The sequence below is a fragment of the Thermobia domestica genome, chromosome 7 (genome assembly GCF_964235325.1).
Source record: "Thermobia domestica chromosome 7, izTheDome1.hap1.1, whole genome shotgun sequence".
Classification (NCBI taxonomy): domain Eukaryota; kingdom Metazoa; phylum Arthropoda; class Insecta; order Zygentoma; family Lepismatidae; genus Thermobia; species Thermobia domestica.
The window spans coordinates 87,193,813-87,220,361 of record NC_137460.1 but is presented as its reverse complement, the minus strand read 5'-3'; the positions used below and the strand labels follow the sequence as shown (position 1 = coordinate 87,220,361).

Genomic DNA, 26,549 nt, shown 5'->3' with positions numbered 1-26,549 from the left:
TGTAATCGGAAAAGAAATTAGCTGAAGTTTGTGTTCCAATTTTTTAGTCTTGCCTGTTGAAATTATTCCTTTGAAATTAGAATGTTCTGGCTATTCATTATTTCGCGAAGATATAGTCACACACTTAATAAGAACTTGGATTAATTGGCTTATAGTGTAAAGATGCACTTAGGTAAGTCAATTCCAGGAAAATATTGCATATGGTTGCAGAAATTGCATTAGCAATGTAAATACGCAGTAAATCTAAGTTAAAATCCTAAATAGTTTTGCGCAGATTCATTTATAGATAATTATCAAATTTTCGATTATTTTCTTTTCTTTTTATCTTCTAAAAATCTTCATGTGGATTAATTTTTGAAACAATGATGATAATTAATTATCGGTCTATACGCTTTCATTTTTCTATATTGAATAAAGGCATGTATTGTAACCAGGATGCAAGGATTAGGCATTTTAAATCTTTGTGGATTAAAGTATTTATCATTTTTGATTGATGAAGATGAAATTGACACCAAATGATTCTCGATCAACAATAATCTTATTTAAACAAGTTATCTCTTCCGTTCGTAGTTGCCCTTGGAATCCTTTTATCCATTGCACTTTATCACTTTAAACGTAAGTTAAGAAAAAGAATTCAAACTTATCGTAATTATTGTAGAAACAGTAGCATTTAAAACTTCCGTAGCGTCTCACAGGCATCATATAACTTTAAGTTAGCGTACCAACTACAGATACATAAGCAGTGCACTGATACTTAAGTGTAATCACCCTGTTCCAATTTGTGAGACACACTGATAAGTAAGTATTATCATCATTCTCTTCATATAACTTTTATCATCTAATTACGGAAGGTAACATTATATGTAATGGTAAATGTTTATTTATTTGTTTTTCCTTTGCACGAATCCACACCGCTGTCTTGGCATACCAAAAATAAATCGACACGTATTTTTTTTTATTCTTTCGGAAAATAGGTTAAGGGGGGTAGAAGGCTCCATTTCAAAAAAAGGTCCCCTTGATAAAAAGGGACACATTAAAGAAATGAAACTCGGCCGATACAAAGATGGCTTCAAAGTAGGAAATACGGGTTTTGCCGTTTTTGCGAGAAAAGGGTTGCAGGGGGCAATGCTCCCCTTCGAAATGACAAAGGATCCTGTACAATTCTTACGGAAATTGGATGTCGGTGGAAATGCTTAAAACCGTGATATGTTCTAGATATTGTGTTCCTGAGAAGAAGTCTCAATGGGCACAACCACAAATCACTGACCGTCTGGCTACAATAGGGCCACTTTTTTTTTGAAAAAAAAAAAAAGAGAAGAAAAGAAAAAGCCGAAGATCACGACATTCTAAATTTCGGTAAATATATATATATATATGACTGAAACCGTGATATATTGTAGGTATTGTGATCCTGAGAAAATTTCTTAATGGACATCACTGATCGTTTGGCCACTACGAGGTAACTTTTTTGAAAGTAGCAGAAGATAGTGATATTCTGGATTTCGATTAAAGTGACTGAAAGTGTGACATGTAGATGTTGTGATCCTGAGAAAAAGTCTCAGTAAGCACAACCACCAATCACTGACAGGGCTACTTAAAGAAATGAGAAAGAAAGAAAAAAAGGAAGAACTGAAGGTAACGGTATTCTGGATTTCGGTGGAATTGCTTGAAACTGTAATATGTTGTAGATATTGTGATCCTGCGGAAAAATCTTAACGGGCACAACTACCACTCAATGACCGTTTGGCCACTACAAGGCCACTTTTTTGAAAGCAATCGAAGATAGTGATGTTCTGGATTTCGGTGAAAATGACTGAAATTGTGATATGTTGTAGATATTGTAATCTTTGGAAAAGGTCTTAATGGGCACAAACACTAATCACTGATCGTTTGGCCACTACCAGGCCACTGTTTTGAAAGCAGCCGAGCCGAAGATAGTGGTATTCTGGATTTCGGTCAAAATGACAGAAACCGTGATATGTTGTAGATATTGTCATAATTCTGGATTTCGGTCAAAATGATAGAAACCGTGATATGTAGTAGATATTGTCATCCTGAGAAAAGGTTTCAATGGACACAACCACAAATCACTAATCGTTTGGTAACTACCGAGATACTTTTTTGAAATCAGCCGAATTTAACGATGTTCTGGATTTCGGTAAGATTGAGTAAAACTAAGATATGTTGAAGATCTTCTCATCACTTCCACCGAAATCCAGAATAAGTTCAGCTTTTTTTTTTTTTTTTAAGTGGTCCTGTAGTGGCCTAACGATCAGTGATGGATGGTTGTGTAAATTGAGACTTTCTCAGGATCACAATATCTATACCAAACACGGTTTCAAGCAATTCCATAGAAATCCAGAATAAAGTTACCTTCTCTTCTTCTTCTTCTTCTTTTTTTTTAAAAAAAACGTGACCCTATAGTGGCCAAATGGTCATTGATTGATGGCTGTAGGTTTGGGACTTTTTTCAAGATTACAATATCTACAACATGTCACGGTTTCAAGCAATCCCATCATAACATCGTTAGCTTCAGCCTTTAAAAAAAAAGTCCCTGTAGTGGCCAAATGGACAGTGATTTGTGGTTGTGCCCATTGAGACTTCTTCTCAGGAACACAATATCTAGAACATATCACGGTTTTAAGCAATTAAACCGAAATTCTATTTCCCTAAGATTGTGCAGAGTCCTTTGTCATTTCGAAGGGGCATTGCCCCCTGCAACCCTTTTCTCGCAAAAACGGGAAAACCGTATTTCCTACTTTGAAGTCATCTTTGTATCAGCAGAGTTTCGTTTTTTTAATGTGTCCCTTTTAGTCAAGGGAGCCCTTTTTTTGAAAAGGGGCCTTTTACCCCCTTAACCTATTTTCCGAAAGAAACAAAAAAAAATACGTCTCGATTAATTTTTGTTCTAGTATATAGGTGGCAAGTTTGAAGAAAATCGGATGAACAGAAACAATTGTGAAGCTTTCTCCTTTACACTTTAACTTTTTGGACTTAACGGGTTCTTGGCCCAAAGTTTTCAAAGTCTTGGTGAATTTCTGCCACCTTTTCCTTCTCACCCCATTTTGTCCCTTTCTAGGTCAAATATAAAACATACTGAAAAACAGGTTTAATTATTTTAAATGAGAAGTCCATATTCCAAATTTTATATCTCTAACCTTCAGAGATTCCGAGATACGGAAATTTTTAAGATAGTAATTGCCACTTCGCTTTCCTTCAAAGCCTGCCGAATTCCCAAAAAGTCTTCCTTAGTGTGATATTTCATCATAAGTCATATGCCCTGTACAAATTTCAAGTTTCTACCTCAAGCGATTTAGCTTAGGCGTTGATCTATTGTCAGCCAGTAAGGACTCTCTATATACCCATAGAAGTCCTGACTGTCTGATAGATCAACGCCTAGGCTAAATCGCTTAAGGTAGAAGGTGGATCATTTATCTTGAATCTTGATATACCTTTGTAATGTTTAAACTAATAAATACAAAACGCTGAAATTCCGTACTGTGCAAATATCAATTGCAGGAACTTTTTGACATATAATGCAATACAATCAAGTTAACAGCGTTGTCAACCCAACATAAAGTTGTATTTTTCTTCACACGGCACTACATATTTCAAATCTATGTAGTAAATGAAAACTTACAATAGCACACTTCCTTATGCAGTATTGCAAACTAAGGACACTACAGTATGATTAACATCGAAAAACAACCAAATTTTAGGGTTTTTAAAACAGTAATAACGCAAATGAGACGGATAATGCAATGTATATTTAAAATACCCTAGTGTTAAATACTACGGTAATCATATGACGCATTCGAGCAAGTAGAAATAAAGTTACGAAAAATTAAAAATTTGAGTTTCTTCAAAGGACTTTATTTCGAAAAGGTATTTAGGTAAGTGTTACATTCAATTATATAATTGGTTTTGAATAGATATAAAGATCACTATGACTGTCACAGCAATTTGGTATCTTTAATCATTCCGGAGATATGGAAAAATAGTAAAAATTGCTACATTGCTTAGAATGGCATGTTTGTGAAAACTTTTTAAAGACGGTTTTTGCTTACCTTTGCTTCTATAACATCTCAACAATAGTTTCTCGAAATTACATAATACAAGTTCTCGAAATTACATAATTTTGAACAGTGTTACAAACTTTACTAGTGTTTAGAATATTTTTAAATGATTTAAGATATCAAATTGCTGCAAACGACATTAAGATATACACATCTACTGAAAACTGTCTCTGCGATTGGATGAGGTACTTATCTAAACAGTTTTTCGAAATAAAGGCTTTGGAAAACAAGTCAGATTTTCAATCTCTTGTAACTTTGTTCGTATTCATTTGAAATCCGTGAAATCATGACTATTGAATTGGAAGCTAAAATATTTTGACCAGTCCCTCTTACTTGCGTTATTACTGCTGAAGAGGTCACTAAAATTTGAGTGTTCGTGATATTGTAATGTTCTTAATTTGCACACTGAATATCAAATGTGATATTTTAAGTTTTCGTTGGACATGTAGATTTGGAATATATAATAATCTATGTAGTGTCATTTGAAAAAATAACAACTTTATGTTGGGTTGGTAGCTGTGTTAACGTTGTGGTATTGTAAAGTATGCCAGTGGTCTCCTGCCAATATTTGCATGGTACAGCGTTTATCTCTACTAGTTTAAAAATTACAAGATCGTATCAAGATAAATGGTTCACTCCGTGTATGTAAAAATTGTATCAAAAATTGACTGGAACACTCATTCAATCAGAGCTATAACTTCCTGCAACCTGCATCCTGGTTGTTGGATTTCTCGACGTTTGTGTAAGTTCAAAGTACTAATTAATTTTATATGGTACTATTAAAAAAATAATTGCATTGATATGTGTGTTTCACACTTAAACAGAAAAACCCTCGAATCCATCTTTATTTAGTTGAAGAAAAGTATTCTATACAATTTATGTGGCTTTTATAATGATATCACATACTAATTTAATAGTTCTATCTATCGGTCTTTGTCGGAATCGGGATTATGTTAAAGTAGGTAGCAGCTTTCACGTTCCAACGAGTATACCATTATATTAGCAAACAAACTTTTAAATTTTTTATGCATTTTGCATCGCTATGGCATAGTCATTTTAACACAGAAGAAAGACAAACTAGATTCAACCAAAACGAATTTACCTTATATAAGCAATTAAATTTTATTGATTGTTATTTTATACTTAAAACTATGTATATTTACTTTAAAGGAAAGAAGAATATAAAACCTATCACTATCTGAAGGCAAGTGCGCTTACAGGAAGGTAGAGCCGTATAGAAACATGGTTTATTAGGCGAAAGAAATGAAAGTGGAGAGGGACTGGTCAATTTCTGTAGACAGAATTCACTAGTAATTGAGAACACGTGGTTCAATCAAGACAAGAAAAGAAAATAAACATGGAAATTCCCCATGGACGACGAAGGATATCAGATAGACTATGTTATGATTCAGGACAGACATCAGAATAGCTTGAAGAACGCGAAGACCCTCCCCGGGACTGATATGTTCTCTGATCATAACCTTGTGCTAGCCGAAGTGAATATTCAATTGAAAAATGTAGGTAGAAGAAAAGTTGGCAACAAGATGTTGAATACTGAAAAGTTGAAACACGAGGAAGTAAGAAATCTTTTAGTTGAGAAATTCGAAGAAAAATACGAAGAAATTCGAGGAAATGATAGGTGCAGGTAGCAGGCTGCAAAAGAAGTAGTAGGTTATCTCGAACAAAAAACTGCTAAGAAACCAAGGGTTACAGAACAAATGCAGAAAATGAGGGAAAGGAATATGGGGAAACAGGTTGATACAAAAGAGGACAGAAAAATGTACAGGAAGATAAACCACGAGTTGCGAAGGAAAACAGAGCGAGCAAGAGAAGAATTTTACAAAAGAAAATGCGAGAACATGGAAGAATTAGCAAGAGTTGAGAAATATTAGGAAATGTACAAGGAGGAGAAATCTATGGAACTTCGGAGGAAATAAAGGGGTATTACAATGAAAGTAGAAAATAAGAATGGGAAGATAGTCAACGAGATAAGTAAAGTCTTAGAAAGACGGAAATAATATGTTGAGGACTTATATGAGAGTAGGAATAGACCATGTGGCCTAGATGTAGAAAATGAAGTAGGCGAGAATGATAAAGTGTTTAAGTATTCTTTGGGATGAGTTTGAGAACGTCAACCGAGATTAAGAATGAAAAGGCAACCGAGATAGATAATACATCAATCGAATTATTTAAGAATATGAGAGACAAGGGCAAGAAAGAATTGAATCGGTCATTGCAGAAAGGGCACATGTTCTATACTAATAATACAGAACATGTGTCCTTTCTGCAATGACCTATTCAATTGTTCTGACTGTGCAATGAAATACAGAACAGGAGAGTGGCCAGAAGACTTCTTGAAAACAATCATGATACCGAGGGCTAAAAAGTCGAACCCAAAGAGATGTGAGGATTATAGAACTATTAGTCTCATATTTCATGCAGCAAAAATTTTGCTTCGAATTCTGAACAGAAGGTTGTATGGAAGATGAGGAGGAACAGTTGGGTTCAGGAGAGGTAAGGGCACAAGAGATGGAATTGAATTCTTAAGGGTAATCGGTGAAAGGTTTATAGAAAAAGGGAAAGAAGTGTAGGTCTATGGGGTATTTTTTGATCTAGAAAAGGCTTTTGACCGCATCATTTGGGAATTGTTAAGAGTTCTAAAGAAGGTTTGGTTGGAATAGAAAGAGCGAAAACTCATAAGAAACTTATATATAAATCAACAATTAAGTGTTAGAATAGGTGAGGAAATGACAGAGGAAAGTGCAATTGGAAGGGGAGTTCAACAGGGATGCTGTCTCTTGTCTACATTATTTAATATCTATCTAGAAGAGATGGTGAAAAAGAATCTACAAAATGAAGACGGCATTTCAGTAGGAGGTAGAATGATTAAGTGTATACGCTTTGCAGATGGTATGGCGCTTGTTGCAGAATATGAAGAGAAAATCAATAAGATGTTAGAAAACGTGAGGAAGGGCTGTGAAGTCGATACCTGGGTAGTATTATTAGTCTTGATATGAAATGTGGACGTGAAATAAATGCAAGGATAGGAATAGCGAAAGAAGCCTTTAGAAGAAAGAAAATACTATTTTGCTTGACCTTGAATAAAGAGTTGAGGAAAAGATTCATGAAGTGCTTCGTGTGGACTATTGTGCTGTATGGGTCAGAAATATGGACATTACGCACAATTGATGAAATCCGACTGGAAGCTTCGAAATGTGGGTGTGAAGAAGAATGGAGAGAATTACCTGGGTCGAGTACAAAACGAATGAGAGGGTGTTAGAAATAGTGGAGGAGAAGAAAACAATTTTAGATATTATGAAGAGGAAGAGAAACTGGTTGGGATATTAGCTTAGAAGTGACCGTAGTATGAGTGACGTGCCAGACGGTATGTTGACAGGAAAGAGAAGGAGGGAGCGAAGGAGACTACAATTAATGTACGATATCAAAACAAAGAAATCATACATGAAGACGAAGAGGTTAGCTGAAGAACGTGGAGCATGGAAACTTTTCAGTTGCAGCAAATGACCTGCCAATACTGTCAGAATACATGTGCTGATGGTGATGGTGATGAAATGTGAAATATTTAATGATTAATATGGTTAATAAGGATTACTATAATGATATATGAATAATATTTAATGACGAAAGACACAATGAAATATTAAATGATTATAGAAAACTGTTTATAGACTTTGAAATACACAAAAAACAAAAAACAAAAACTTCAGTAAAGTTGAACTTTAATACGCCTTCATAATTGTTTTCTACCGTGTTTATTTAATTATGAATATAACTATATTTGATATTTTACTTTAGGAGATAGTTCACATTTGCGTTTGAATTGAACAGATTTTAAAAATCAGACACTTTGACATTTAATAACATTAACTGCTGGTTACTTTGCCATATTATGTCGTGTTTGTGACACCTTCGTTAGATTTGAGGTATATTCATATATGTAGATGAATTAATTTCTGAATATGATAGATAGCCCGAGAAAAGGAAGGCAATTGAAGGGTTGCCTAAAAAAATGTTCTACACATTATTTTGCAAGTGAAGAACACATTGTATTAGAATTTATTATTTTATGAGTTCACTGGATTGTAATTTTTAAAGTAAAATTATCCCAAATCACAGGTGAATATACTAATATGACATCCTTGTTAAATTACGTGCATTCTAATAGAAGAAATATAATTAGAAATTGCATAATAATGAACTGCTCTTTACGCGCGAGAGACCCGAGTTGAATATCCGATGTGAGCTCATGTGGTTCGGATCTCCATTAATCTGTCAAGTCCACATCTCATATATCATCGCTGCTGAGCAGATCGCTTACTCCAAATAAATAACCAATAACATAGTAATCGTTGATATTAAATTTATAATAAATCTCTTTTTGAGCTTAATACTGTTGTATTTTTCTGTGTGAGTATTACCTATTCCCTTTGTAACTAACTCTTCATCGTAAACCAACGATACCATCACAACATATTGATTTGTTAAATCTTAGAGCATAAGAAGATCTCAATTTACTGATTTAATATCAGTTAAGCCATTATAGTTATAATTTTCTGGGAACTGAATATATATTTCTATTATTTTATGAAGGCTGCCGTAGAAATAATGGGCCTTATGCAGAGTCCTTCTGACGCGTGATTTGTGCCATACTAGAGAGTTCGACTAACATGTTTCCTTCAGTAGTCAGGCCTTTAGTATGACGCTAATCATATGACAAAACGACTCTGCATAAGGCGGAATACGTTTAATTTTAAATAAGTATTAATAGAACAATAATAAAAACCTGTTAAAATTATTATTATTATTATTATTATTATTATTATTATTATTATTATTATTATTATTATTATTATTATTATTATTATTATTATTATTATTACTTATGTATCATTATTTCTACTTATTTTTTGTAATGACATGTAGTAATATTAATTTTAATTTTTAACTAAATTTAAAAAAATTTAAATGTTAAACACATATTTTGTTACTTTGTCATACTATAAAGACAACATATTGAATAGTCTCAGTTTACTTTCAAATATTTAGGATCAATATTAACAGACGAAAATCATATTCACGAAGAAATTAAATGTCGACTAAAAGCAGGGAATTCGTGTTACTATTCGGTTCAAAATCTCTTGTCGTCGCGAATTCTGTCGAGGAATTTGAAGCTTAAAATATATAAAACGATAATCATGCCTGTTGTTCTGTATTGTTGCGAAACATGGTCGCTTACTCTGAGGGAAGAACATAGACTGAAAGTATTTGAGAACAGGATCCTGAGAAGAATATTCGGACCCAAGAGGAACGAGAATGGGGAATGGCGGAAGCTTCATAACGAGGAACTACATAGTTTATACGGTTTACCCAACATTGTTAGGGTCGTCAAGTCTAGGAGGCTTAGGTGGGCAGGTCATGTAGCTAGAATGGAAGAAAGTAGAAACGCTTTCAAAGTCTTGACTGGTAGACCCATAGGAAAACGACCATTAGGAAGACCTAGGCGCAGATGGGAGGACAATATTAAGATGGATCTCGCAGAGATTGGAATACAAAGTAGAAACTGGATGCAATTATCTAAGGATAGAAGTCTGTGGAGAGCTTTTGTGAACGCGGCACTGAACCTCCGGGTTCCATAGGCCATAGAGTTAGTTATAAGTTTAATGCTGGTCTTCTTGTTTTCAGATTTTAAAATGACACATAAAGGATCACTCTATTTGTTTCTTTTTGTTGTTGGGATTCTGACGTCAGTAAATGGAGAGTATTCAGAACGGGATCCTCCTTCAACATATCAAGCATTTTTTGATTCGTTGGGGCAGCAAGGTATGTACTAAACTCTAATTGCAAATGAGATATCCAATTTGAAATTGAGGGGTTGAGCGCAACAATGGTCTAACCCACATTTTTAAAAATGGAGAAAAATCAAGTTAAACATATGTGTTTTTTGTGTAATATACCAAAAGCAAGCACAAGTGGTTGAATGTGTCATACATTGTACATATATACATTGTACAAAAAATCACATGTGTTTAAGTTTAACTTGATTTTTCTCCATTTTTAAAAATGTGGGCTAGACCACTGTTGCGCTCACCCCCTCAATTAAAACTGAAACGTTTTCTTCGTGTGAAAGTTGCGTCCTCTTAAATACTACATGGAATATTCACTTCCAATTTGCAAAGATGTTTAAATAAAATGGTATCAATTTTAGCTCTTGATTTCAAGTAAAACTTGTTTTTCAGCTATCTTGTGTGATATATAGTGAAACAAGCCAAATGCGATTGTCACTGTTTGAATCGCTGAATTGAGAAACGTCGTAAGTTAGCCTATGCCGAAAATGAGTTTACATACAACTTTGATATTTAAAGGGTAGCTAGACCGTTTTGTTGTGACATGTCAGAAGTCACGCTACTAATTCGTGCAATATCGAGCTGCAACAAATGTCCCTGAGTTGAGAAACGTTACAAATCATTGACTTAATGGCATTATTGACATTATTGACTTATGACGTTTCTCAAATCAACGATTTGTTTATAATTCACTTGTCATTCAAGAGCAATTGAATTAATTTTCTAAAGAACATGAAAACCACTGAGGTGTTGAGTGCCTTATGAAAATGTTACTTAAATTGTTCATATACCAATTCATTACCAAACCTATTTTCTTGCAACATTATATTAAACTGTATATATCCAATGCAATTAACACATTGCTAGGAAGTATAAAGTAATATTTCAGTGTGCTCAGTTTCTTTATTTTTGCCAAATTGAGTTCAGGTTAAATTTTTTAACGTTGATTTTGCTTAAACTCTAGAATATGTTTTTTTCATTCGTTAATGAATGTTGACAAATTTATTCTATTCATTTCTCAGAAATGTTTTAATAATGCAAGTTGCTGTATTTTTCTACTTTATTCTCATATTTATTTACGCCTATAATGTTTAGATTCGCTTTCCTTTCCAGAAATATATAAGTAACTAACGGAACACTTTTATTTCATATTATTACTTATGTTTCAGAACAATTTATTCTCTTGAAATACACATTGCAAAGCTACAACAAATTGCTTTATTTGCCGAACGATGAAGAGTCAGTAGATTATCCTTTTCTACCAGCTTCCTCTGAATCAATAATGGACTTTCTAAATGTAAGTACGATTCAGTGTTCAAAATTAAAGGTGTGAAAACCACAGTTAGGCTGTCCCTAAGTGTACGAAGGCTGAATTTTTCCTTTGCTTCTTGTGTTAGCGTGAAATGTTCTGCATACATGAAACTTTTGTAATCAATAGATCTTTCAGAGTACAATAAACAACTTCTAATCTAAAGTAGAAGATATGTTCCAACTTTGTCTCAGGAGCACATACTGTATAGTGGCTACCATATCTGGCCAAAAGTATCCGGACACCTCTCCGAAGAAGTGGATCAGGCCGGTGACGTCAAGTGGCGCGTGACTGAAAGTGAGAACAGTATCGGTAGTACTATGGGAGGTCACAGTGATGTGATCGTGATACAATGAGTAAGTCTACGGAGATCAGTGACTTTGATCCTGGCGTGATAGTGGGATGCCACCGCGGTGGGAAATCTGTTCGTCAAATTGCGGACATGCTACAGTGACCGAAATCCACTGCGGAGGATGTAATTATGAAGTGGAAACGTCGAGACAATGAAACGACCAACAAAAGAAGTGGCAGGCAGAAAATACTTACTGAACGCAGTCAAAGAACGCTCAAACGTGGAATGAAACAAAGTCGCAACTCCTCGTTAGTAGAAATCACACAGGAGTTTCAAAGTGCATCAGGCGTTAGTGCTAACAGCAGGACTGTTCGTGTTCATGTGGAAACATGTTCTGTGGAGTGATGAATCCCGGTATACAACTTGGCAGTCCGATGGATGGGTCTGGGTGTGGTAGATACCCGGCGAGCGCTCTGCAATGAATGCATTGTGCTTATTTTAAAATTTAGTGCTGGCAGCGTCATGGTGTGGGAGTGTTTTTCATGGTTTGTACTGGGTCCCTTAGTTCGTATTGTGGGAAACATGGACTCTAAGAAGTTTCTGGACATTCTGACAATGTTGTTCTCCCAACTCTAGACAACTCTGGACAATGTTGTTCTCCCATGTCCGGATACTTTTGGTCAGATAGGGTACATATCATACTAATAACCTTTCCGTGGTAAAATTTATTTATAGCTCTAAATAAAAACTAAATGCACAATTATGGAAGAAGTTGATTCTTTCCACTTATATGCGTATCATTTTGAAAACGAAAATTAATTGTAGAAGGCATAACATATGTGTTGGTGATTCAGGTAGCATGATTTCAACTTTTCTTCCAGATTTTGATATAATACAGAATCCTCAGAAATCTCAGATTATGAATTCTGAGAAATTAAGGATTTAAACTTCAAATTTCTAAAATGTTAAATTAAATGTGTTAATATCAGACTTTCTCTTCCCTGAAATAAAGCAATACTCAAAATAGGCTCAGTAGTAGTATAAAAACTATTTGGTCTAGGAATTAATTCGTGCGGGTGGACAAGAGATGGCGCAACGAACGGAGCGTCCCACAGTTCCGTGTATCCACACATGTGTTGCAAACCCCTGTCATCGCGTATCGTTCGTAGTATAGGGCAGTGGATTAAAGCGTCAACAACACCAGTTTGTAGTTAAGTGAACATGGCGCAATTTGTGCCTGATAAAGTGTTTTTGCGGGGTGTCCTGCTGCATTACTTTAACATGCAGAAAAGTGAGACTGAAAGTCATCGTATTTTGGTGGAAGTGTATGGTGACCATGCTCTAGCTGAGCGAACGTGTCAGAAGTGGTTTGCACGGTTTAGAAGTGGTGATTTCGGCTTGGCAGACCAAGAGCGAGCTGGACAGCCAAAAAAATTTCAAGACGAAGAATTGACAGCATTGCTCGAGCAGGATTCGTGTCAAACGCAGGAACAACTTGCAGCAGCATTAGGCGTTGATCAAACAACAGTCTCCAAACGCTTGAAAGCCATGGGAATGATTCAAAAGATGTCACATTGGGTTCCACATGAATTGAAAGACAGAGACGTTGAAAGACGAAAAACCATTTGCGAATTGCTGCTTCAACGACAGAGCAGAAAGGGGTTTCTGCATCGAATTATTACGGATGATGAGAAGTGGATCCATTACGAGAACCCTAAACGAAAAAAGGCCTGGGTGAAACCAGGTGAACCAGGTCCATCACAACCAAAACGAGATATTCACTGTGCAAAGGTTATGCTGTGCATATGGTGGGATATGAAAGGTGTGGTGTACTATGAGCTGCTGCAACCGGGTGAAACTATGACTGGAGAACGTTATCGACGACAATTAATGCGTTTGAAGCAAGCTCTGGCCAGAACACGACCAGAATGGGAGAACAGACATGATAAACTTATTGTTCAACATGATAACGCTCGCCCACATGTCGCAAAACCGGTCAAAACCTATTTAGAAAATGTCGGATGGGAAGTTTTACCCCACCCGCCGTATTCACCAGACGTTGCTCCTTCGGACTACTACTTGTTCGATTGCATGAACAACGATTTGATTGGACAGCGGTTTACTTCTTCAGAAGATATCGAAACATGGGTCTCTGACTGGATCGCTTCCAAGGATGAGGACTTCTTTCGCCACGGAATCCGTACATTGCCTGACAGATGGGCGAAAGTGGTGGCTAGCGATGGACAATATTTTTCTTAAGGTATTTATGTATTTTGTGTTTGTACTACAGCTTCAATGTGTGCGTACCAACCGCACGAATTAATTCCTAGACCAAATATATTTCTTCTTCAAGGCTCAAACCAAATTTACATTTATAATATGTCTTGCAGAACACAATAGGTATTTTACATAATCCATTTTTGTTACTTTCAAGAGAGTGTATAAATGTTGTTTTAATAGTTGTGCAAATAAATTGTTACATTTTGATAGAAAATGAAATGAAGATGGCAAACATAAGCCCTAACGACTGGTGATGAAATGTAATTTTACACCTCTTGGTGTTAAAGAATTCATTTGTCTTATAAAGAGGGTGAATAATATTATAGATGTTGATAAATATATATAATGTTCATATATATGATACATATTGTTCATTAATAGTATAATCTGTACAACTAACACTATCAAATAAAAGTGAAGCTGTTCATATTAGTACTACAATTAAGAAAGCTTGCAACCGCTTAAACTAATTTCAAACTCATACTGATATTTTAAAAATACATGCAATTGTACAAGTTATGTTTATTATTTTTTCCCATTTAATCGTAATTATCGGACGAAAGTGATGTATGAGATATATTAATACAATTTTTGGCTTAGTAACTTTGTAGGAAGTTTAAATTCAACTTGAACTTCCTATTTTGTTACTTATTTTGGGAAATAAAAAGCTCAATTACATTTCCTACACTTTGATTTTGATTAAAACATATTGTGCTCTTCTTTACATCAGTTAATGAATAATGATAGATTTGTTCTATTAATTTCATACAAATTTTTATTTCATTACAGGAGTTGAATCCACCAGAAGATTTTGGTCCAAAACTATATGTTTGGGTGGCCAAAAATTTTGGATTGAATCGTCTTCAGATAGCTGAACTTTCTAACACTGGTAGCGTTACAGTGGATGGTTCTGTTATTACACTTCGTCATATTCAGGGTCTTTGTTGCCCTTTTTAAGTAATAATTAATTTCCGTATTCAACAACCATAAATTAAATTTGTACTTATTTTTGTATTACTTATGGTCTAATTGTTATCGTTTATGGTCTTTCGATATAGCCATGAATATGTCTAAAAAACTGGACAATAGTTTACAGTTTCCTCTTTGTACCATTAGACGCACTTGATTAAGGTATGATATAGTGTTGTCGAGGAGTATAAGCAGAATGAGTAGTGCAGAGAATGATACACTAAAATTCCGTCCTATATGTATAACACACAATTTAGACCAGTTTTTATGATGATATCTTGGCAATTATGCATTTCTTTGACTTGTTGCTTTGAGACACGCATTGGAGTTTCTGTTTGTAACTTTGGTATTCAGAGAAAAATTTACTCTCACGGATAAAATTCAGATTGTGCATGTTCTGTGAAAACAACTTGTCCACAACAATATGAAATTAGTTACATATGTTTTCTCTTTATTTACATTAAGAATCTATAACGAACTTCTATGTTTCTAATCTTAATATACGTTCAGTATTACTTTTATGTCTAATTTGTCAATATACTTAAGAACATGTTCTTTTAAAGATTCTATTGTAACAAATTGTTAAAATAGTTTACTATATTTATTACTTTAAATTAAAATCTTTCTAGCTATATTATTCATTTATATTTTACATTGGTTTAAGATATTTGCAATCGTAATCGAAGAAATAATCTAACTTTACATTAGCTGTGTAAACAAAATTTAGAAAAAAAATGAACTGATTTATGAGGAAACATTCAACATTTTTAATATCAGAAAGGTAATTTACAATAGATTATTTAGAAATTATACAAGCGCTGTAAATTTTAATAAAATAAATTTTCCATTTGTTATAGTTTTATGTGTTCAATTTTTATCAAACATTTTCGTTACTATTAAATGAGCTTTGAAAGTCAAAAACTAAACGATTTCCTTCATTGAACCGAAACAATAGCTAATAGAAATAGAAAAACTACAATAATCATTATATTTATTCTCGATCACACAATAATTAGTTACGGACAATAATTAATATTCTGTTATTTTGATTTCGTCAGTAAATTTATATTTTAGAAAACTTGAACTATTGAAAGATTATTGTACAGAATATCAGTTTTGTTTATAATTGTTCAATAAATTATATTAAAATTTAGCGATACTGTTGGCTGGATAATTAGGTGCAGGTTTTCTTCATCGTCGCCCAAAAATATAACTTACTGTAACATACATCTTAGTTTTATATGATCTAAATTGTAATATTTTTACAATTTCCCCATTAAACAAATAAAACGTATAAAAACATGAGTTATTTTAACTTCAATTGCTTAATCATAACTTGAGATCCTGTACATATTCGTTACATTTCCTGAAAGAAGGTTTTATGACTTGTAAGATTAAATGTTTAAATAAAATTTAAAACTTAGCCTATTATGCAATATTTTGCTGCACCAGATAGGTCTATACACAGGAAGGCAGGGGTGCCCGAAAAAATGATCTACTGTGGGGGGTCCATCTTAATGGTTGCTACATTACGTTTGGTATTTCTGGTATTTAATATACGTGGTTTGCTATATTACGTATACATTGTAGTGAGCCAGGGGGGCCTGGGCCCCACCCTGCCTTCCTCTTCGGGTGCCACAAAAATTAATAGAATGTGTCAAACTCGCCGTATCTAGTGAATGGGGAGATATAATTGCATAGAGACAGTGTAAATCATACAAAATTCCTGAATACATTCCTTCATGTGAATATTATCTACAAGGAACAAGCTAAAAACATGTTTAATTTCTTCCAAAATTAATAGACTAGACAAAGAAAAATATGTGAAAGGAATAGAAGAGCTTCTGCTGCTAGAACCCTCTTTCATCTTAACAGTTTTTATGGTTGGGTTGTACGGCGAAAGTTAAAAAATACTTTAACTATTTCTGCGTAAAGAAAAATATGCATATAGGCCACGGATAACTCCATCACTAGCTTTTTCAGAGATGCTAACAAGATTAGCGTAAAAACTTTATAATGAGTGTTCCAAAATTCAGGCAAGATTTGAATTTTGCGCCATTTGTACGGTAAGTTGTTGCCAATGAAAAAAAAACAACGTGGCAGCTGACAGTTCAGGGTTATCAAAAATTCAGCGCTACACTAAAGAACTACGATTTTCATTGTTGTGCAATATATATATATTTTAAGTAGGTTTGGACGCTACAGTTCACAATTTTCGTACAAAATATGCATAGTCGGAATAGAGATTTAACTTCATCAACTGTGAAGAGATTAATTTTAAAACTTACGGAGACTGGATCGATTTGTGATCTTAAACACTTTGGCCGTCCTTCAACAAGTCGTTCAACATAAAACACCGAAGCAGTTCGCGAGAGTGTTCTAAGACTTCAAGAACATCAATTTGGCACTATGGTCAAGAATTTGACATTTCGAGAAGCTCTCTACAGGGTATTTTCAAGACAGATTTGCATCTTCATGCTTACTAAGTTCAATTGACTCAAAAACTGGTTAAACCTCTGGTGCATTGGGTCCTTGATTCGATCCAAGCTCGCGCCAAGTGAACTTTGTGGTGGACAAACACCGTGTGTGTGGGTTTTCTTGGGGTTCTCCTCTTTCCTTCCATTTCCTTCATTCCACCATTTCCTTCATTTCTCATCATCACCGTCTCCTTTAGCCTAGGCAGGATAACCATGGGACGTGAATCTTAAAAATTTCATTTCAAAAATTGGTTAAATTGCAAGATATGGATGTGGACGACATGTGGTTTCAACAAGACAATGGCACATGAGAAACCCAAGAAACGATTCAATCACTGCATGAACCATTTCCTAGTCGTGTAATTTCTCGTTTTGCGATCAGAATTTACTGCCCATATCATGCGATTTAACGCCGTTAGACTTTTTTTTAAGTCTAAGGTTTATGCCAACAAGCCCATGATCATCGACGACTTGAAGGAGGAAATGGAGTGCTGTATCAATAAAATTCAGCCACATTTAGCCTGTGCAAAATGGTCATGGAAACTTATAACAAAAGAGTGCGTATGTGCCACTAAAGCTGTGGAGGCCATTTACCGGATATACTATTCCGTACATAACACGGAATAACATATACACGGAATAGCATCATAACACGAAATAGTGCGTATTCCTATACTGTATACTTTATAAATAAATAAAAACTTACAATTTTTAATTATAAGCCTGTGTTTTCTATTAAAACTACTTCTGGCGTGAATTTTGGGACACCTGGTAGTAACGCGCTCCAAAATGTTATCACAATACGCGGTAATGTATAGCTGAACTAACAAATAGATAACCTTTGACGCAGAAGACCTGGCTTCATTCCCGGCGGGAGCTCATGTGGTTTAGATTCCACGTTAATCAGTAGATGCACGTCTCATAGCCTCCAGCTGAACGGGACGTTAAACTCAAAATCAACTCAACTCAACAAGTAGATAAAAGATAATAGAAGCAACAATCACTCTAGTGGTTAGAACATGTCGCTATTCAAATAACAGTTATTGTGCGATAGTATGATTACATTACTTAATTTATCAATAAATAAGCTGTACTTTACTTAGGTGGTACGATCCTTTAATCTTAACATTGTTAATCAGTATAAATCGCTCTTCAATCGTGCAAAAGCTAACAGGTTTCATCAAAAAAGAAAGACTGCTTACCTCCAGCCTGTATAGTATGTTTCACACGAGTGGTGAGGTCGGTGACAGGGAAATCAGAAAGCCATATAGTGATGCAGAATGTGAACTCATTCCCCCGATAAACTACACAGAATGTTATAAATATGTTTTTACCGGATAATCACCGGAAATCAATATTATATGCAGCCGCATGTCGTACTAACTTGTATATTGATTTGTTATATTAGAATGGTTCTTCGAATGAAGCTAGCCACATATAATTTAATACATTTTTTTAAAAAATGGTATTGATAGAAAAAAACAGGATTCAAGTGGGTTTAATCTTCTGTCCTTATTCAAGACCGAGGGTTATGAAGAACAGGATCTACTATTAGCTCAATCACTGGTGAGAAGCAAAGGACTAGGATTTCCGTGTGGATGCATCATATTTACGCGGATTTCATGTATAAAAGTACAGCAGTTGGGAACACCATATCAAGTCTGGAGTTCGGCGTCTGGATTTCGTGTTAAAAACATCTTTCCTTCTCATATAACGTCTTATTACTCTCGTAAGGTAGGAAGTTACAGATTTAGAAAGAACCAGGGGGGGGGGGACAGTCGTAGGAAGGTAGTAACAACATTATATACGTAAGTTACCACCCTCGGAATGGGTATGGCGTTAATTCTAGATTTGAAATGGTGGTCCCACAATACAAAATTTTCTCTGGACGGTGGCGTACATCGTACTACGGATGAAACAACATTACTTAATGTGGTGATTCGTGTAACCTGGTAAAAACAGCATTTACATGCCGACTGGATAATGCATTTTTCTCCATGTTGGAATCATTAAATTCTCTGCTGTAAGCATATGACAATATATTTAGAAAGCAAATCCCAGATCCACATGTCTTCCGTAAAAGAGAAAGTAAATTCAAAAGACATGTCTACGCAGAAAAATATAGTAGTTTTGTTTATATTTTGCGAGTTCTGGTTGTGAAGTAATTTAAACCATGCATGTCAAACTCAGTATCTCAAGTGGGCTAAACAGTTATCAGGGAATAGTATGCGGGCCGCAAGAAAAAAGCCATTTTTATTTTTATAGTTAAACAGTGTGAAAATACAGGAAGTTATACATAATTCTTTAGTTCTTAAAAAAGAAGAAACATAAGAAAATCCGGGCAGTATACAAGGATAGATTGTTTCTTTTCCGACACTGGCATATTTTTTCTGCAACTAGCTTTCGGGTGTCTGATGATACCCTGCTTGCAGTAGCAATTTTCAGAAGGAGTTTAGATAAATGTTTGTTACTTCCATAAGTGAGATAAATTGTTCGTACTGATAAGTATACCGAACATGGAAATCACACAAACTTACAGCTTTTTATGAAGACGTGTAGGGATGCATTTGTAAAATTCGGAGATATTACTTTACTGAATTTTTGCTTTAGATTTAAGTCGCACTGAATTTCTATTAATTCCATCTGTAAATTAACTGTAACTTTCTCAACATCTGTTTAAAAAGAGACAATAAAGAATCATTACAATTTTGTTGTGTTGTTATAAATCATATACTGCATGTGATCCGTAGTCCACGTGTTTAGCATACCTAATTTAAACGTTTAAATACTTTCTGTGACTCTCATTATATGATTTCGATCAATTACCATGGGTTCCAAATCATGACTAGGACTTAAATCTGGGACAGGTGCAGATTGCACAGACATTGATGATAGGACCATTCCTCATCACAATATCGCCTTCAAGATAGATGGGTTATACGACCTCACCACCGGCCGTGGCGAAATTACAATAATCTCTCATTTCTTATATTTATGCGTCTTCATGGCAGAGGCGAGGATATCTCCCCAACATACGGCTTTAAAGCCTCTTTCCCTGATAAACTATGTGATGAATTAAAATCAAACGATATATCTATAATCAGTAGATGCAAAAGTGCGTTAAAGTGGTTCACTACCACAGAAGCAAATTTGATGTTGATACTATTACAAATAAGTCGATGAAAACTTGGTTCTTCACGTTCTTTTATCACGAAAAAAGTCAAGGAACTGTTAGTTGAAAGTTTTATAATACCACCACATGTTGCATAACTTTGGCTTTTTTCTGTTGTGGAGAAATACTCACTCTCTACAGTCTATTGATTAAGTGTATTTGACGTCTTTCGTATGCTAATCTGAACATTTCGAATGCTAGGGTGGACAAAAAAATAATAATGGAGGAACCAACTTTTGGTAAATCCACAAAACACATTAATAATGTGTTCGAGAAAAAATAGTTACAAAAGTTATGAAGTAAGGAAAGAAGAAAGGAATGAAACAACGTAATATGAAAATAAAGCACCTTTATATTAGTGGATTATCTTTCAAAATATTTAGCAACGAAAACACAATTCATGATGAAATCATCAAGATACTATAAAATCATCCTTACCGTTACGAGAAGAAACAATACCTTGAAAATGGAAATCTAGAAGGAAGAGTCATCAGTCTTGCATTATTCTGGTATTCAATATGCCTGTATTTACTACAGTTTAATGGAATCAGTTAACATCCAAAGTAGACCTATAGTCCCTCGTGTTAAACTGTCTGCAACCACCTGTCAGCCAGTTCCTCGATTTCACATCAACACCATATCTTGTCCTTAGAGACAAAGAGGTCAGTCACTGCTGTTTCCACCTCCTGCTGGTTGGTGAAATATTGTGGTTTCAGGAATGACGTTATGGACCGAATGTAGTAGTAATTCGAAGGGGTAAAGTCACGATTATATAGCCAGCAAGGCACCTCTGTTCGATAGCACCAAATTCATGAATTTTTTGTTGCATTTTTTGAGCTGAGTATGATGTTGCGTTGTCCTGTTCGAGCAGGACGCGCTTTCAGTTTATCAATGCAGGATGTTTTCGGCGTAGTGCATCTACATCGGTAGTATGGGAGGCACTGGCTTCACTCGGCTCCGATAGCTGAGGAACGTCACGTAAACAGATCGCGTAGTATAACATGATAGGAATCAATGCCCGATTGAATTTTGACAGGGCACCTTGTCTCATTCTCTTAAATTTTGGGAGGAATACGTAGGATCACCAGTCTTGAACTTTGAGAATTGCCAAATTTAAAAGTTTGTTATGGTAGTATAGGACAGGGTATGTACCTCTGTAAGTTTTGAGATCCATGTCTTTCTCTTTCATGAGTAAAAAATTGCCAAAAATGTAAATTTCGGAGGTTTTTGAAATGTTTTATTAGATAATATGGTTATATGGGTGTGTATAGGCGTACATACATTTTATAGCACATGAATACGTTAATGCTCTCTTGATTTTGACAGGGTACCTTGGCCCATTCTCTTAAATTTTTGGAAGGATACACAAGATCACCCTTTAAATTTGGGAGTTTTCGAAAACAACAAGAATTAGTAAATGTTCTCTAGGACGCATATATATAGCACTGTAAATTTAGGTGATCCATCTTATTTCCTGTTACGGGTATACAATGTCCAAATATTCAAAATTTGGAGTTTATGGCCTCATATAGACCTTTTGATGTGGGTTTTTTTCACGTTATATGGTTGCATACTTGAGTATATAAGTCAATTCTCTTTTAGAGGACATTAATGACCCCTTTCAAAATTTGGGAAGGGTGCATTGGCCCACCCCTAAATTTGGGAATTGTTAAAAATAAAATTTGGTAATGTTCTCTAGGAGTCAAATATATATACCACTGTAAATTTGTATGGTCCTACTTATCCCCGTCTATAGATAAAAAATTGTCAAATATTAGTATGCCACGTGGTCTGTTATTCACCTAATTTATCTTTGATGAGCACATAGTTAAGTAGAGGGAGTCTATTCTCTTTTATAGGAAATGTGTACATTTGATGCTCCTTTCCCAAAATTAGGGAAGAGTGTGTTGTCCCAATCTTTTTGGTAATTGTAAAAAAATTGGTAAATGATCTCGAGGACTCCAATATTCATTTATATAAATTTCCTATTATCCATGGTATTTGTATTTTTGTATGAGGTGGGAATTTTGAATGTTGTAGAAGGTCCATGACATTCAAACAAACATTTTGCTTTCAGTGAGTGAATGAATTTTTAAATTAAAAATTCAAACTAAAAATTATCAAACTATAATTTTCGAAATGAAAATTTTAAAACCAAAATTTTCGTACTTAAAATTTGCAAACTAAAAACTTTCAAACCAAAAATTTCAGTCAAGATATGTACGAAAAAATCAAACTGACCGAAAAGATTTTTGAAATGTTTTAAAAAATTAAACAAAAAATTTAAAATGATGAGCCAATTAGAATGTGTCAAGAATAACTTTCCACTGATCACCCAAAGAGATTGCGCCAAGAATTACTTTATGACGGTTAGCCGTCAAACTTTATCCGGCTTTCAACTATTCGATTAACAATAGATTTTTTTCATTTCTTCAACTGCATCTATTAGTGAGTCCAAAACAAATTAAACGAAAATGTTCACTAAAACTAAAAAAAAAAATGAACTTTCAAACAATAGCTTATAGCAAAACTTTTCAAAATAAAACATAGACAATCAATATTCAAAAACTTTTTAAATACATATCACATTTAAAACATTGGGTTAGTGTTCATCATGGATACACAGTGAAAGCATCCATTTACATGTATTCTCGCTGGACCTAGTAGGTGTGGAAAAACGTATTTTATGAAACAATTACTTTTTATTGTCTCAAGTATCATAAATACGAGTTCCATAAGATATTTGGTACTATGCTGAATGGCAAAATGTATATGCAATATGTCGATTCCAACACAATTTCACGGAATTTCATGGATGGTAGATGTTCAACTACAAGATGGATCACATCTGATTATTAGTGAACATATTCGAGAAGTGGATAGTGATATTGTTGATTTGTTCACTAAAAGATCGCATCATCGAAATGCGATGGATCTTGCTGATGGATCTTAAACAAGATATACACGATGAAATACAAATATTTTTCCCGACGACTTAAATCATTACATCTACGTATCGACAAAACATGTTTAAACTAGTGCATGTTAAATGATGACTTAGAATATCATGGTGTGCCCTACAGTGAAACACACTGATCTGTTATGTGCTTTGCACAAAGATAAACCTAGATTGTGTTAAACCTAAATTGCATAATTCTTTAATTGCCAATGCAGACGCTTCATTAATTCACAGTATTTGTGAATGTTATTAAAATGTCTTAAAAAGCAATCCACTGAAAAGTGCACAGAAAGCAAGATTTAAAAGTCACAAAACAAATTCAGCTATCTTGTGTACAATACAAAATCATTGGATAAGAAGACGGAACATTTATCTGTACAACAAGGGGGATCCATACTAGCACTACTTACACCTATTGTAGGAAGTGTGTTATCCAGTAGTTTGTTTAAACAATAATCATCGTGGAACAAAGCAAGAAAATGCTTTGATGAGTACATGTATAATTTAATGTGACTGAAAAACGTGAATCTAATCTCGACCATGAAATGCAATCTATATTAAATACGTCATACGCAAGCGATAAAGAAAAATGAAATCAGTACAATTGAATGTTACAGAAATATCTTTGTCATACATAAACAAGAAAATCCAATACCACTTACAATTATTTCGACAAAACTTGATGGTGACATTCCGAATATTGATAGTGGTATCAAGGAAGAAATCTTAGCTGCCATACCACAAATGCATAAAAAAGTACGATCACTAGATGACGCAATCACATGGGATCATAAAGGGGAACAGTGTACATCAAATATAATAAATAAACTACAAGGATCCTATATTGTATATTTAATTTGTTATGTGGCTCGACAGAGGAAACATACAAATCTTGAAGGTTTGGAATTGTTTTACAACTATTTGCATCATCAAACTCGCCTCAAGAATTGATTGGTAATTCATGAAGACTTAACTGTATTCTAAACCGTATTCGTGCAAAACATTCTAAAGTACCAGCACCAGAGCTGTTTCCTTCCGGAAAAGAAAGAGATTATGGTAATGTTTTAGAAGTGCGACTAAAAGAAAACGCACTGTTACTCAACGGTCAACGTACAAACAATGAACAAAAAGCTTACATCCATTTGTTATAATCGAGCACATCCTACGTCATTTTCCACTGCAAATAAATTATGGTAAGCCATAGGAAAATCTGTACCTTTAGCAAAAATAAAACTCTGATTAAACAAACAAGTTACATACATATTGCATCGCCCAGTACGCTGTCGTTTCATACAATAGTTTCTTCTTAATAGGTAGTGTGATTATCTAACAGCATATCTTATATATAAAAGAGAACGCACAAATCCTTTGTTCCCTCATCACGCTAATACGGCTGAACCAATTTCTTTCATTTTTGGGGGGTTATTAGGATTTGGACCCTAGATGGTTTTTATCATATCACTTTAATTTTTAATTACCAGTGTCTTGAGATAATTGACCATTCAAGTGTCCATAACGTACAAATCCTTTGTTAGTTCATCATAGGTAAAAATAAACGTATTTATATGCAACCCGCATGACCGTGTCACTCGGCGGGTTAACATAAATGACAGGCGATATAATGTTAACATTTACTGCAATCTACTATGGTTTTTATCATATCACTTGAAAGCGAAAAAGTAAAAATTATCTAATTAACAAGGTTTATTGCGTTCCGGGGTGACCCCAGCGAAGCGGGGTGAACGCTGCTAGTATTTTTATATTGGAAAAAGAAACTATTTATACCTATTTTCTCGAAAACTACGTATGAGAAATTACGCTCACACATATCATATTGTTCAGCCCAATGAAGCGTATCGTTTTTTATAATTGTCATGTTCGCTTATTTTTTTATTCCGTTAACCCTTTGGGGATCTTATGGTACAATTTGTACCATACGGGGTGTTTCATGGTACATTGCGTTATAACTCTCCTATTTGAGCTTTTTCGTCCGGGTTTTTTCGTTTTTCAAGTCCAGAGGCATTGCAGAAGACATTACGGATGGTTTCACACCTTCCTGTGTCGCGACATAGAAGGTGATGACGTCATAAGTCTAAAATTTATATTTTCGTGTAATACTTTTTTAGGGGGGTTTATGTAAAGTATTTTTGGCGGACTTATTTTTGCACGTAGAAGATTGAAATTTTGCACAAACATGCAGTCCACCGAGTAGTATTTACCAGATTTTGTCTTCAGATTTCTGCGTTAAAACAGGGGGGATCCAGAGGGTCAAAAAGTTGAAAAAAGGGATATTTTTACCCAAAAATCTCGTTTTTCCTCATTTTCCCGCCTTAGATACATGATGGATACAAGTGAATGGTACCGCCTGAAAGGCAGTTCTCTTCTGAAGAGAATGATGTGCGATACATGGCCCTAGGGTAATTAGGGAAGTGTAAGGAAATTTTTATTAAAATATACTTCTGTATAGGGGAATTTTGGACATTTTCGGTACTATTTTTGTGCTGGCTTATTTCTGCACCTAGAAGATTGAAATTGTGCAGAAACATTCAGTCTACTGCGTTAAAACAGGGGGTACAGAGGGGCTAAACGTTGAAAAAGGGAAATTTTACCAAAAAATCCCTTTCACGGGATTTTCCCGCCTTAGATACATAATGGGGACAAGTGAATGGTACCGCCTGAAAGGCAGTTCTATTCTGAAGAGAATGATGGGCGAAACATGACCCTAGGGTAATAGGGATGTCTAAGGGAATGTTTAAAAATTTCCCTCTGTATACGGGAATATAGGACATTGTCGGTATATTTTTTTGGCGGGCTTACTTTTGCACCTGGAAAATTGGAATTGTGCATAAACCTTCAGCTCACCGAGTAGTATTTACCAGATTTTTTTTCACATCTCTGCGTTAAAACAGGGGGTCCAGGGGGGCGAAAAGTTGAAAAACGGATATTTAGACCCAAAAAAATCCCGTTTTTCCTCATTTTCCCGCCTTAGATACATGATGGAGACACGTGAGTCATACCGCCTGAAAGACAGTTCTATTCTGAAGAGAATGATGGGTGAAACGTGACCCTAGGGTAATTAGGGATGTCTCAGGAATTTTTTTTACCTGAGATCATGGTGTTTTACGGTAATTTGGGGCATGGTGGGAATTCC

At 34.8% G+C, this 26,549-nt stretch overlaps 1 protein-coding gene across 2 annotated transcripts; it reads left to right on the top strand.

Annotated features, from left to right (window-relative positions):
- Positions 1-119: 119 nt before the first annotated feature.
- On the top strand, positions 120-16,178 carry LOC145688904 (uncharacterized). 2 transcript variants are annotated; one of them, XM_081763075.1, is made up of 4 exons: positions 120-172; positions 9,780-9,917; positions 11,110-11,237; positions 14,611-16,178. In XM_081763075.1, exons 1-4 carry the CDS (start codon positions 163-165, stop codon positions 14,776-14,778), a joined length of 444 nt encoding a protein of 147 aa, XP_081619201.1. In that variant the 5' UTR covers positions 120-162; the 3' UTR covers positions 14,779-16,178. The 2 variants fall into 2 exon arrangements, with proteins under 2 accessions (XP_081619201.1, XP_081619202.1); XM_081763076.1 differs by lacking the exon at positions 120-172 and adding an exon at positions 631-798 and having other exon boundaries at positions 14,611-16,176.
- The last annotated feature ends 10,371 nt before the right edge of the window (positions 16,179-26,549 follow it).